The following is a 14,357-nucleotide window of genomic DNA, read 5'->3' on the forward strand; positions in this document are numbered from 1 at the left end:
CCTTGCAGGAGGGAGACTTCGTGTCTTTGGAACCCAGCCTGAGGTCCTCTTCTCAGCGGCTGAGGCACCCCAGGCTCAAAGTTGCGGTGACACTCTGGCCGGCATGCGGGTCCTGGGCATTGTGACCTCAGCTGTTCCACACACAGAGAGGTGGGTGTCCTGCCCTCACCTCAGCCTGTAACCTGCATAGGACAGTGGCCTGGTCCCGGGGCCCATTGTGGGGAGGTTGGGAAGTTGAAGAACACTCTGGCCTCCTCCATCATGTCGGCCAAGAGGGCAGAACTGAAGAAAACAAACCTGGTAAAGGAGAAACGTTGCTGGCCAATGTGGGGCCTCTTTGAACTCTCACTGGTTGGAGTTGGGGGGTACAGAGAGTCCCCAGCGAACCCTTGGCTTTTCTTTCTCCCTCTGAGCATGACGTGGCCTCTCAGGCTGGAAGGAGGGTGGGGAATGGACCCCTGGCCTTGGGGTGGGAAGGACCCCTGCCAGGACAAGGAGCACTGAGATGCCCCACCCCAACCCCGGCCATTCCGGGAGCCATGAGCCCAGCCAGGCCTGCATTTTACCCGCGTGTTTAAGGCACACAAGAATCTCATCAGATAAAGGTAATTATCATCCACGATTTACAGATGAGGAAGTGAAGGCTCAGAGAGGCTAAATAACTTGCCTAAGTCAACACAGCTGGTAAGGAGGGCGGCTGAGACTAGAATTCAAGTCTGTCTGTCTACCTCCAAAGTCAATGCTCCTGAAAAAATACTTAGACAGCTTCCTTCAGTTATCTTAAAGTGCTCCCGCCAGCCCTCACCCCCGCCAGCTCCCCAGGGAGAGGGCTGCCTGCTGAACCGGCAGGTGTCATTCATGAGAGGAGTAGAACATGAGAAAATGTGAGTTATCTTGGCTCAGGTGCCGGGGGTATGTGGGCCTGTGCTTAAGCGCAGTTGGACAGGCAGGGTTGGGTGGGTGGAGGGTCCTCCCCAATCCTGATGCCTGGCAGCCTGAATCCCAGCCTCCTGTCTCTGCAGAACAAGAACTACAAGGCAGTTTGCCTGGAATTGAAGCCAGAGCTGATCAGAGTAAGAAGCTTGTTTGAGGTCATACCGGCAGCCAGGCCTGAGACGCATGGGGAGGCGACTTGAAGTCAGGGGTCATTCGCTGTTCCTGGTGGCCAAGACTTGTCCCAGATGCTGGCGGATACATTGAGAGAGAGACAAGCTCTCTGCTCTCACAGAACAAAGCAGATACCTAAATAAATAAGGAAAAATTCAGTAGTTTTACCTATGATGCAGAGAATTAAAAATAGGGAGATGTGACCGGGGGGCTGCTGTGGGTTGAGGGTGTCAGGAAGGCCTTCCTCTGAGCTGAGAGCTGTAGGACAAGGCTGCGGCCCCTGGAGGGCTAAAGACGAGTGCTGTGGGCAGAAAAAGCAGCGCGCACAGAGGCCCTGAGGTGGGAATGAGTATGGCTGTGGAGGGGACAGAAAGCTGAGGCCCAGTGGGCCAGGAAGGGAGTGGAATGAGATGAGCTCAGAGAGGGGAGAAGGATGGAGGAAACTCCTGCACAGGTGAGGCCAGGTTACCTCTGCGCTGGTCCAAAGGGAGGAGCAGAAACTCGGAGTCATCCCTCCTGCCTCACCCTCCCACGCCTGCAGTTTCCAATATTCTGCGTTTCTGTTTTCAACCAACAGACATATGACTACAAAGGAGCTAAACAAGAAGGGCCATTTACCAAACCAGGAGGGACAAAGGAGCTAAAGGTAGGTGTGTGGACCCAGGAGACAGGAAGTTGGATCAGCACAGTGAACAGGTGGGGCCGACAGAACAACTTCTGCCGCAGGTAAACTGCTGGCATCTGCAGTTCTGCTCCAGCCCCTGTGACTTCATTTCTTCTGGTTCTCTCTATTTTAAAATAGTTTCAGACTTACAGAAAATTTTCCAAAAAATGGAACAATGAGTTATACCCTTCCCCCAGATTCCCAAATGTTGGCATTTTATCTTGGTTTTTTTTTCTCTCTTTCATTTTCACACACCTATATATAACATATATATTTCCTGAACCATCTGCGAGCATGAGGTTCTCTCAAATTTCGGTATATATTTCCTCAAAACAAGAACACTCTCTTACACAGCCACAGTACAATTATCCAAACATCAAAAGCAGGAAATTAGTGTTGATACAGTTCTCACCTACAGCCCTTATTCTAATTTCACCAGTTATCCCACTAATGTCTTTCATAACAAAAGAGAAGATAACTTTTTTGGTCTGGGATCCAATCCGAATCACACCTTGCATCTAGTTTCCATGTCTCTTCAGTCTTTTTTCATCTGGAACAGTTCTTCGACCTTGTCTTTTGGGACACTGTCATTTTTGATTACAAATCATTTATTTTGTGGAATGACCCTGAATCTGGGTTGTCTGATGCTTCCTCACCATTAGACTTAGGCCATGCATTTTTCGGTGGTCACACCACAGGAGCGAAAGTATGACCTTTTCAAAGTGCATCACATCTGGAGGTACAGGATGTCTGTGTGTCCCACTATCCTATTTTCTTAATAGCATCCTTTCTTTCCTCCCTGCTGGCATCTATCTCTCTGCTCCTCTTTTGGCAAGGCCCCAGGATCTTTCCTTTCCTCCTTTTGACCGTTTCCCTTCCATCCAAGACATTTCTTTACTCCTTCTCTATTTTATTTCCTCAGAATGAACTCAGGAAGGTGAGGGAAGAGCTCAAGGAAAAAATGGAGGAGATAAAACAGGTAACAGGATGAGACTTTTCAGCTCACGGAGAAAAAATGTAGCTTCAAGGAAAATGCAATGCCTAACTTTGAATAGTAAAGAAAATCAGAAATTGCATGGAAAAAGCAATCAAACCAACTGAGCCCAAATCCCCTAGAGTGTTTAAGTGTCAGCAGCTTAGGTTATCTGTTTCTTACTTGTTTGATGCTTAAACCCAAATTTTGAATGATAAGGGCTCTCTAAGATATCTCATTAATAAGGGTGGGGAGATACAACCTTAGTGACAGAGTGAGAGGGGCTGACCTGGAATTTGGGGGCAGTCAGGGACCAATTCCATTGTCCTAATACTCTTCCCCTGAGCAAGCTGCAGAGAAAGAATCTTCTTCTTGTTTCTCTGATGGAATCACCTATAGCATATTTATGAACAAAGGAAATGCTCAAGCAAGTACGTGTAATTGAGCTGTGGTCTGAGCTCCACATGGCAGCCTTGCAATGACCAGATCCAAGCTGTGCCAAGGCTGCTGCTGGTGGTGACTTGATGATACACTCACCCTAGTCCCTTCACAGACTCTTGGGAAGAAAGTGGCTTTAGTAGGCCATTATTAGAACATTCCTTAATCTTCATCCAGCTCATTCCAGGGGAGCAGCTGCAGCCCTTAGCTTAAAATGCCTGAAGGACAACTCCACATTCAATAATGTGCTCTTTGCCTTTCTTCCTCACTAGATAAAAGATGTAATGGACAAGGATTTTGAAAAACTCCATGAATTTGTGGAGATTATGAAGGTAAGCATTTACTGAGTGCCCTCCATGGGCCAGTACCATACTAGGAATCATGCAAGGAGATGCCAAGCCTGCCCTGCAAGTGCTTACAACTTGATAAGAGACCCAAACTCTATTGCAAAAAAGAACTAAATAACAAGTAAGTACCAAGCTAAATGATGACTGGTTGTCAACTAACCAGGGGTTTAGAGAAGTGAGTAATGAATGCAGGTTGGGGTAACCAGAAAAGTCCTTTCAGAGGAAGAGAACCTTAAGGTGAGTCTTAAGGCAGCATTGGAAATTTAATATGAATCTAACCAAGAGCCCAGTAAGATTATTTTTGAACTCAGTAATTACTAAAAGGATCATCTAGATTCTAGAATAGCAGTTTACAGACTTTGGTGGGTTTCAGAATCACCAGGAGCACAAATATAGGAAACAGAGCTCAGGTCCTGTGTGGATGGGGCTGGCACCCTGGGGTTTTGTTCATGGTCCCCAGGTAGAAGATTGAGAACAACAAATGCAGAAGCATAAATAGGCAAAAGCATTTATTTATAAATTTTTCAAGAGTTGTAAGGGGGCATTACTTCTACCAGATATTAAAATCATAATGAAGCCAACTTAATAATCAAATTAAGGTGGTACAACCCAAGGATAACCAGACAAATGATGAAACCAACATAGATAATCCTGTAACAGCCTCTCTGCCAGGAATGCACTGAGAATCACTTCTGAGGATTTCTAAAATCCATTTACCCAGGCCCTGGCCCAGATAAACTGAATAAAAACCTCCAAGGTTGGGCACAGTTGCTCAAAACTCTGTTAAGTGATTCAGATCCTTGCTCCTGATGAGAACCAGGTCCTTAGCACATTAGCAGTAGTTATTAACATTGGCTATGTGTTGGAATCACCTGTACTGTGGTTTTGAACAGCTCCTCTTTGCACCTGGCTGCACTCCATAGCAATTATATCAGAACCTCTTAATATGGGGTCTGCGGACTTCCCTGGTGGCACAGTGGTTAAGAATCTGCCTGCCAGTGCAGGGAACACGGGTTTGATCCCTGGTCCAGGATGATTCCACATGCTGCGGAGTAACTAAGCCCATGTGCCACAACTACTGAGCCTGCACTCTAGAGCCCTCGAGCCACAACTACTGAGCCCACGCACTGCAGCTACTGAAGCCCGTGCGCCTAGAGCCCATGCTCTGCAACAAGAGAAGCCACCACAATGAGAAGCTCGCACACCTCAATGAAGAGCAGCCCTTGCTCGCCGCCACTAGAGAAAGCCCACGCGCAGTAACAAAAACCCAACACAGCCAAAAATAAATTAAAAAAAAAAAGAATGGAGGCAAAAATCGAGAAGATGCAAGAAATGTTTAACAAAGACCTAGAAGAATTAAAGAGCAAACAAACAGAGATGAACAATACAATAACTGAAATGAAAACTACACTAGAAGGAATCAATAGTAGAATAACTGAGGCAGAAGAACGGATAAGTGACCTGGAAGACAGAACAGTGGAATTCACTGCCACGGAACAGAATAAAGAAAAAAGAATGAAAAGAAATGAAGACAGCCTAAGAGACCTCTGGGACAATAGTAAATGCAACAACATTCGCATTATAGGGGTCGCAGAAGGGGAAGAGAGAGAGAAAGGACCCGAGAAAACATTTGAAGAGATTATAGTCAAAAACTTCCCTAACATGGGAAAAGAAATAGCCACCCAAGTCCAGGAAGTGCAGAGAGTCCCATACAAGATAAACCCAAGGAGAAACATGCCAAGACATATAGTAATCAAATTGGCAAAATTAAAGACAAAGAAAAATTATTGAAAGCAGCAAGGGAAAAACGACAAATAACATACAAGGGAACTCCCATAAGGTTAACAGCTGATTTCTCAGCAGAAACTCTACAAGCAAGAAGGGAGTGGCATGATATATTTAAAGTGAAGGAAAGGAAGAACCTACAACCAAGATTATTCTACCCGGCAAGGATCTCATTCAGATTTGATGGAAAAATCAAAAGCTTTACAGACAAGCAAAAGCTAAGAGAATTCAGCACCACCAAACCAGCTCTACAACAAATGCTAAAGGAACTTCTCTAAGTGGGAAACACAAGAGAAGAAAAGGACCTACAAAAACAAACCCATAACAATTAAGAAAATGGTCATAGGAACATACATCTTGATAATTACCTTAAATGTGAATGGATTAAATGCCCCAAGCAAAAGACACAGGCTCGCTGAATGGATACAAAAACAAGACCCATATATATGCTGTCTACAAGAGACCCACTTCAGACCTAGGGACACATACAGACTGAAAGTGAGGGGATGGAAAAAGATATTCCATGCAAATGGAAATCAAAAGAAAGCTGAAGTAGTGATACTCATATCAGATAAAATAGACTTTAAAATAAAGAATGTTATAAGAGACAAGGAAGGACACTACATACTGATCAAGGGATCAATCCGAGAAGAAGATATAACAGTTATAAATATATATGCACCCAACATAGGAGCACCTCAATACATAAGGCAACTGCTAACAGCTATAAAAGAGGAAATCAACAGTAACACAATAATAGTGGGGGACTTTAACACCTCACTTACACCAATGGACAGATCATCCAAACAGAAAATTAATAAGGAAACACAAGCTTTAAATGACACAATAGACCAGATAGATTTAATTGATATTTATAGGACATTCCATCCAAAAACAGCAGATTACACTTTCTTCTCAAGTGTGCACGGAACATTCTCCAGGATAGAGCACATTTTAGGTCACAAATCAAGGCTCAGTAAATTTAAGAAAATTGAAATCATATCAAGCATCTTTTCTGACCACAACGCTATGAGATTAGAAATCAATTACAGGGGAAAAAAACGTAAAAGACACAAACACACGGAGGCTAAACAATATGTTACTAAATAACAAAGAGATCACTGAAGAAATCAAAGAGGAACTCAAAAAATACCTAGACAAATGACAACAAAAACACAACAATCCAAAACGTATGAGATGCAGCAAAAGCAGTTCTAAGAGGGAAGTTTATAGCAATACAACCCTACCTCAAGAAACAAGAAAAATCTCAAATAAACAATCTAACCTTACACCTAAAGGAACTAGAGAAAGAAGAACAAACAAAGCCCGAAGTTAGTAGAAGGAAAGAAGTCATAAAGATCAGAGCAGAAATAAATGAAATAGAAACAAAGAAAACAAGAGCAAAGATCAATAAAACTAAAAGCTGGTTCTTTGAGAAGATAAACAAAATTGATAAACCATTAGCTAGACTCATGAAGAAAAAGAGGGAGAGGACTCAAATCAATAAAATTAGAAATGAAACAGGAGAAGTGACAACAGACACCACAGAAATACAAAGCATCCTAAGAGACTACTACAAGCAACTCTATGCCAATAAAATGGACAACCTGGAAGAAATGGACAGATTCTTAGAAAGGTATAACCTTCAAAGACTGAGCCAGGAAGAAACAGAAACTATGAACAGACCACTCACAAGTAATGAAATTGAAACTGGGATTAAAAATATTCCAACAAACAGAAGTTCAGGACCAGATGACTTCACAGGTGAATTCTATCAAACATTTAGAGAAGAGCTAACACCCATCCTTCTCAAACTATTCCAAAAAATTGCAGAGGAAGGAACACTCCCAAACTCATTCTACGAGGCCACCATCACCCTGATACCAAAACGAGAGAAAGATACTACAAAAAGAGAAAATTACAGACCAATATCACTGATGAATATAGATACAAAAATCCTCAACAAAATACTAGCAAACAGAATTCAACAACACATTAGAAGGATCATACACCATGATCAAGTGAGATTTATCCCAGGGATGCAAGGATTCTTTAATATACACAAATCAATCAATGTGATACACCATATTAACAAATTGAAGAATAAAAACCATATGATCATCTCAATAGATGAAGAAAATAGATGCACAAAATTCAACACCCATTTATGATAAAAACGCTCCAGAAGGTGGGCATAGAGGGAACATACCTCAACATAATAAAGGCCATATATGACAAACCCACAGCCAACATTATCCTCAATGGTGAAAAACTGAAACCATTTCCTCTAAGATCAGGAACAAGACAAGGATGTCCCCTCTCTCCACTATTATTTAACATAGTTTTGGAAGTCCTACCCAAGGCAGTCAGAGAAGAAAAAGAAATAAACGGAATACAAATTGGAAAAGAAGAAGTAAAACTGTCACTGTTTGCAGATGACATGATACTATACATAGAGAATCCTAAAGATGCCACCAGAAAACTACTAGAGCTAATCAATGAATTTGGTAAAGTTGCAAGATACACAATTAATGCACAGGAATCTCTTGCATTCCTATATACTAATGATGAAAAATCTGAAAGAGAAATTAAGGAAACACTCCCATTTACCCTTGCAACAAAAAGAATAAAATACCTAGGAATAAACCTACCTAGGGAGAAAAAAGACCTGTATGCAGAAAACTATAAGACACTGATGAAAGAAATTAAATATGATACAAACAGATGGAGAGATATACCATGTTCTTGGATTGGAAGAATCATTATTGTGAAAATGACTATACTACCCAAAGCAATCTACAGATTCACTGCAATCGCTATCAAATTACCAATGGCATTTTTTACAGAACTAGAACAAAAAAATCTTAAAATTTGTATGGAGACACAAAAGACCCCGAGTAGCCAAAGCTGTCTTGAGGGAAAAAAACGGAGCTGGAGGAGTCAGACTCCCTGACTTTGGACTATACTACAAAGCTACAGTAATCAAGACAATATGGTACTGGCACAGAAACAGAAATATAGATCAATGGAACAGGATAGAAAGCCCAGAGATAAACCCACGCACCTATGGTCAACTAATCTATGACAAAGGAGGCAAGGATATACAATGGAGAAAAGACAGTCTCTTCAACAAGTGGTGCTGGGAAAACTGGACAGCTACATGTAAAAGAATGAAATTAGAACACTCCCTAACACCATACACAAAAATAAACTCAAAATGGATTAGAGACCTAAATGTAAGACTGGACACTATAAAACTCTTAGAGGAAAACATAGGAAGAATACTCTTTGACATAAATATCAGCAACAACTTTTTTGACCCACCTCCTAGAGTAATGGAAATAAAAACAGAAATAAACAAATGGGACCTAATGAAACGTCAAAGCTTTTGCAAAGCAAAGGAAACTACAAACAAGATGAAAAGACAACCCTCAGAATGGAAGAAAATATTTGCAAACGAATCAACGGACAAAGGATGAATCTCCAAAATATATTAACAGCTCATGCAGCTCATTATTAAAAAAACAAACAATGCAATCCTAAAATGGGCAGAAGACCTAAATAGACATTTCTCCAAAGGAGACAGATGAAAAGATGCTCAGCATCACTAATTATTAGAGAAATGCAAATCAAAACTACAATGAGGTATCACCTCACACCAGTTAGAATGGGCATCATCAGAAAATCTACAAACAACAAATGCTAGAGAGGGTGTGGAGAAAAGGGAACCCTCTTGCACTGTTGGTGGGAATGTAAATTGATACAGACACTATGGAGAACAGTACGGAGGTTCCTTAAAAAACTAAAAGTAGAATTACCATATGACCCAGCAATCCCACTACTGGGCATATACCCAGAGAAAACCATAATTCAAATAGACACATGCACCCCAATGTTCATTGCAGCACTATTTACAATAGCCAGGTCATGGAAGCAACCTAAATGCCCATCGACAGACGGATGGATAAAGAAGATGTAGTACATATATACAATGGAATATTACTCAGCCATAAAAAGGAACAAAGCTGGGTCATTTGTAGAGACGTGGATGAATCTAGAGACTGTCATACAGAGTGAAGTCAGAAAGAGAAAAACAAATATCGTATATTAATGCATACATGTGGAACCTAGAAAAATGCTACAGATGAACCGGTTTGCAGGGCAGAAATAGAGAGAAGGATGTAGAGAAGAAACGTATGGACACCAAGGGGGGAAAGCGGTGGGGCGTGGCCATGGTGGGGAGGGGTAGTGGTGGGATGAATTGGGAGATTGGGATTGACTTGTATACACTGATGTGCATAAAACTGATGACTAATAAGAACCTGCTGTATAGCACAGGGAACTCTTCTCAATACTCTGTAATGACCTACATGGGAAAATAATTTTAAAAGGAGTGGATATATGTATAGGTATAACTGATGCACTTTGCTGTACAGCAGAAACTAACACAACATTTTAAATCAACTATACTCCAATAAAAAAGAATATTGCCTGACTATATAAGGGAAAAGCTTAACTCAGTTAACAGTATAAACTGAAATAGTATATAAAGTGAATTTTAAAAATAAAAATAAGAAGTATGTATTTAACTGGATGGTCTAAATATAACTACAATGGAAGAAATCACAAAGGAAATATTGATAATATTTAACAATACAAAAATTTAAAAAATTATAACAGAAAAGCACCATACACAGAGTTAAAAAGTAAGCAACAGTTTTGGGGAAATAATTTTCCACAAATATGATAGACATAGACAAAAGCTTTTTATGTGTAACATACAAAGCTCACACAAATCAATAAGAACCAACTAGGAAAATGGGCAAAGGGTATATGTGAACAATCCACAGAGGGGAATATTACTAAAAAGCAATAAATATATTAACAAGTTTTACCTCATGAGTAACCAAATAACTGCAAATGAAAACAATACTTAGATAATTGCCACATTCAAATAAGCCAAGTTGTAATTTATGGCAATTATAAAGCAAGATAGGAATGCTCTTGTACTGCTGATTGGAGTACAAGTTTGTACAAAACTAAAAAGGAATTAGACAATAGGTATCAAAAATATCAAAACTCCATGACTTATCAACTCCTTGACTTCTCAGAATTTAACCTATGAGAATAATCAGAAATGCCAGCATGGGTATATATAAAAAGATGTTCATCACAGGATTATTTATAATAGCAAAAAATTATAAACAGCCACAATTTTCAAAAGTAGAGAAATAGCCAAAAAAATTACGATACATCTATATAATGAAAATTCACTATAGGAGACAGAATTTAGAAAGAATACTTTTAATGAGAAGTGAAAAAGCAAGATGCAAGTAATATATACAGGCTGATCTCAACAGGTGAAAAAAAATTGGTAAGTAAATATATAGAAAAAAGACTGGAAAGAAATATACCAAAAGGGTTAATTGCTGTTATTGAAAGGTGATGAGATTAATTTTTTCTTTTATATTCCTCTGTATTGTCCACATTGTCTGCAAAGGGCATGTCTTATTTCTATATCAAAATGCAAACACAGTAAGTGTTTTGTTAGTGGGTATCACAAGGCACAAAGGAGGCTATTTCGGGCACGGGAACAGCTTGCACACAGCATGGAAGCAGGATGAACGCGAAGCTTCTCACAGTCAGTGGGGAGATCAGTCATAAAAGAGGGATCATTGGGGGAAACTGTGAGAAATAAAATGGAGTGGGCACAAAGGCGGTGGATAATGAAGGCTTCTGAAAGACAGGCAGACAGGTTGGGACTTGGTTGTGTAAGCAGTAAGAGGCCTCTGGAGATTCTTAATCAAAGAACATGCTAGGAGCAGCACTTCAGAAAGCTGAGCTGGCAGCTGCTTGCAAGGTGGCCTGGGGGAGCCGGTGGGGGCCGTCTGGAGCAAGAATATCAAACTGGAAGCCGCATCCCCGCTCGAGGTGAAGAAAGCTGGACCAAGTGTAGAAACAGAAGGAAAAGGGTAAGTCTGAAAGATGCAGCGAAGGAAAAATAACATTCTTGGTGATTGATTCAGTATAAAGAATGAAGGCGAGGCAAGCATGCATGATGACACCAAAGTTTTAATCTGGACGATTAGAAAAAAGTGGTGACAGTGACAGGCTAGTTGGGAAGCAGCTAATTTAGAAGAGAAAGTGAAGAGGTCAGTTTGGAACATGATGAGTTTGAAGTGATGGTGAGACTTTTAAGAATATGGGACGTTTTGACTCTGATGTTTTGGACCTGGGGGAATATTGACTTCAAGGATATTTGACTTTATTTACAAATACAAATGTCTTATTCAAAATTTATACAAACATTTTAAAATGCTTTTCAAGATGATATTTTTTGGAAATCATTTCCATCCTGACAGTGTAATTCCTTGATCAATTTTCTCCCCCAGATCAGTAAACTCTTCCCAGATCTTTCATTTTTTATTAAAATGGTTTTCCTTGAAGCAAATTATTTTTCATTTATATTTTGTGATATTCAATCCAACCCTGTTTTTGTCCTTCACAGATATTGTCAATAATACTGTCACCATCTTAGAAATTCTTTGTGACCACTATTTCTATCCAATTTTTCCGGGTCAAATTTTATAGATCTAAAATTTGCCAAGAAGATTTTATTATTATTTCAGTTCTTAATAATAAATGTGAGGTGCCATTTGAACTACTGTCTACTTTATTTTGTGTTGACCATTTCTGCCAGGAGTTGGGTAAAAGATGGAACAAACACAGATACACAGGATCTATGTACATGGCAGGGGTCAAAACACTGGAGTCAGAAACGTCTTTGTGGGGGGTCACGGGGTTTGTTTTCTTTTTTTTTTTTATAAATTTATTTATTTTATCTATTTATTTATGGCTGTGTTGGGTCCTCGCTGCTGTGCACGGGCTTTCTCTAGTTGCGGCGAGCGGGGGCCACTCCTTGTTGTGGTGCGCGGGCCTCTCACTGCGGTGGCTTCGCTTGTTGCGGAGGACGGGCTCCAGGCGTGCGGGCCTCAGTAGCCGTGGCTCACGGGCTCAGTAGTTGTGGCATGCGAGCTCAGTAGTTGTGGCTCGTGGGCTCCAGAGCACAGGCTCAGTAGCTGTGGCACACGGGCTTAGTTGCTCCACGGCATGTGGGATCCTCCCGGACCAGGGCTCGAACCTGTGTCCCCTGCAATGTCAGGTGGACTCTCAACCACTGCACCACCAGGGAAGCCCACGGGGTTTGTTTTCTTGGTTCCATGATTGTATAGGCATTGAACCAAGGCAGATAAGGGTTTTATTCAAGTGTGAGATCAGGTAAAATAGATCCTGGCCTCTGACTCATATGGAGACTTTGGACAAGCCCCTAATGACTCTGCCTGTGCTTCAGCTTCGTTATGGAATGGGGGAGGAGACAGGGAGAGGTGGCACATGTCAGGTACATCCTAGTGAGCCACCTCACCCAGGGCTGGTAAGGATTCTTGAGGAAGTAAGATGTTGCGGTGGTCTCTGAGTGGTTTGCAGAACGAGGCAGGAAAAGGGACTTCAAAAGTCCTTCATGATGATGATTTTAGCTTTGAATTCTCTCTTGAAGGAAATGCAAAAGGATATGGATGAGAAGTTGGATGTTTTAATAAATATACAGAAGAACAGCAAGCTGGGAGTGTAACCTGCACCCGTCACTCTTCAACCCTAAAGAATCTCCTCCCTTCGCTTTGCTAAGTGTCCTCGGGGTTCAGTGGACTCCCAGACCCTTCAAGGAGCTTGGTTTCTCTTCCCCAGTGGCTTGTAGTCAAGGCCTTCCATGGCCAACCATGCTACTGGTTATCTCCTTTCATGTTGAAAATTATCTCCCCAATTCTGCCCCTCCCTGAACTCCCAGTCCTCTCAGGAAAGGACCAAAGGAGCAGCAAGAACTCAGGCTGATAGGAAAGATGGACAGAGACCCACAGATTCGGCTCAAGAAAATGGATGGAGCTGATGGAGCGCCACTCGCCCTTCACAAAAAGATGATGGCACTACAACAACCAAAAAAGGATCCAATGGAGTCCCTTCACCAATGTGATACCTGCTGTGTAATGAAGCCCTCCCTGACCCTGCCCCGGTGTTACACCCCTGGGTTCCTGTTCCCTCCGACCTCCCCTGGGCTCTCTCACTCCCTTACCTCTTGCTGTAAAGGACTGGTTCCACTCCTCTCCTGGCCCCAGGATGCCTCCCTAGTTTTGAGTCCGCTCTGGGGTCTTGCCCTATAGGCCTGGGGTGATTCTGAAACCATGACCAAGTAGGACTCAACCCTGGATGCACCTGTTCCCAAGTGCAACTGTACTGTTATGTCCTTTCGTATAGCAAGACCTGATGAGGTGCCCAGCAGGCTGGCCATCTTGGACCAGGGAAAAATGATCTTTCTGGTGCCGTTTCTGTCCTCCACAGGAGAAATGTTTGTTGTGTGCCCCAAAGAACAACTATAATCAGGGGTAGGTAGATCCATGGAAGCCCCTTATCTCAATCGGGTGCCCCGTCCTCCCAAAGGCAGTGTGCTCAGGGGTGCATTCCCATCAAATCTCACCCATGGTTATGGTTATGCAGGCTCTGCCCCCCCCTCACATCCACTCAGTCTTAGAGGACGTGGCACAGGAAGGAGGACTTGCTTAGCCCAGCCTGGAGGCCGCTGCCTAGAAGCCCCCGTGGGGGGGAGGGTGCCTTGCCAGCTGCTGAGCTGACCTTGCCTCAGGCTCCTGACTTTCTCCCCATATAACAGGCAACTTCCATACCAGGCCTGGGCAACCTTTTCACCCTTGGCATCTGGACCTGCTTTCTGATTTATCTGTGCTTCAACTCCTGTGTGACTGAGGATGTAGTTCCAACTTAGTGCCACCGCAGGACCTATCAGCAGCTCTGGTTCAGCCTCTCCCCACTCCTTGAGCTGCACAGCAAATGCTTGCTGCCCTCTTGCATACCACCCTGCCCCTGGCTCCCTCTACCCGGAGAGTAAAATCTTCATTTAAAGCCAAAGCGGGAGTCAAAGTGTTGAATATCAGCCTCAAACTTGAGTGTGCAAGGAGTGTCACTTTTTTGGATTGAA

General features: G+C 42.2%; 1 protein-coding gene across 1 annotated transcript; it reads left to right on the forward strand.

Moving 5' to 3' along the window:
* Positions 1-261: 261 nt before the first annotated feature.
* TEX35 (testis expressed 35) lies at positions 262-14,094 on the forward strand. Its single transcript, XM_059903710.1, has 9 exons — positions 262-300; positions 1,023-1,073; positions 1,685-1,753; positions 2,694-2,750; positions 3,455-3,514; positions 12,870-12,940; positions 13,158-13,350; positions 13,706-13,749; positions 14,034-14,094. The coding sequence occupies exons 1-9, from the start codon at positions 262-264 to the stop codon at positions 14,092-14,094; spliced, it is 645 nt and encodes a 214-aa protein (XP_059759693.1).
* The last annotated feature ends 263 nt before the right edge of the window (positions 14,095-14,357 follow it).

This window comes from Balaenoptera ricei, chromosome 1, assembly GCF_028023285.1.
Source record: "Balaenoptera ricei isolate mBalRic1 chromosome 1, mBalRic1.hap2, whole genome shotgun sequence".
NCBI lineage: Eukaryota > Metazoa > Chordata > Mammalia > Artiodactyla > Balaenopteridae > Balaenoptera > Balaenoptera ricei.

Bases quoted from the DNA above. Each gene is read 5' to 3' on its own strand.
- TEX35 (XM_059903710.1), top strand. From the start codon at position 262: ATGTCGGCCAAGAGGGCAGAACTGAAGAAAACAAACCTG. The intron at 2,751-3,454 runs GTAACAGGATGA...CTTCCTCACTAG, and splicing joins AAATGGAGGAGATAAAACAG to ATAAAAGATGTAATGGACAA. The intron at 12,941-13,157 runs GTAACCTGCACC...CTGAACTCCCAG, and splicing joins AAGAACAGCAAGCTGGGAGT to TCCTCTCAGGAAAGGACCAA.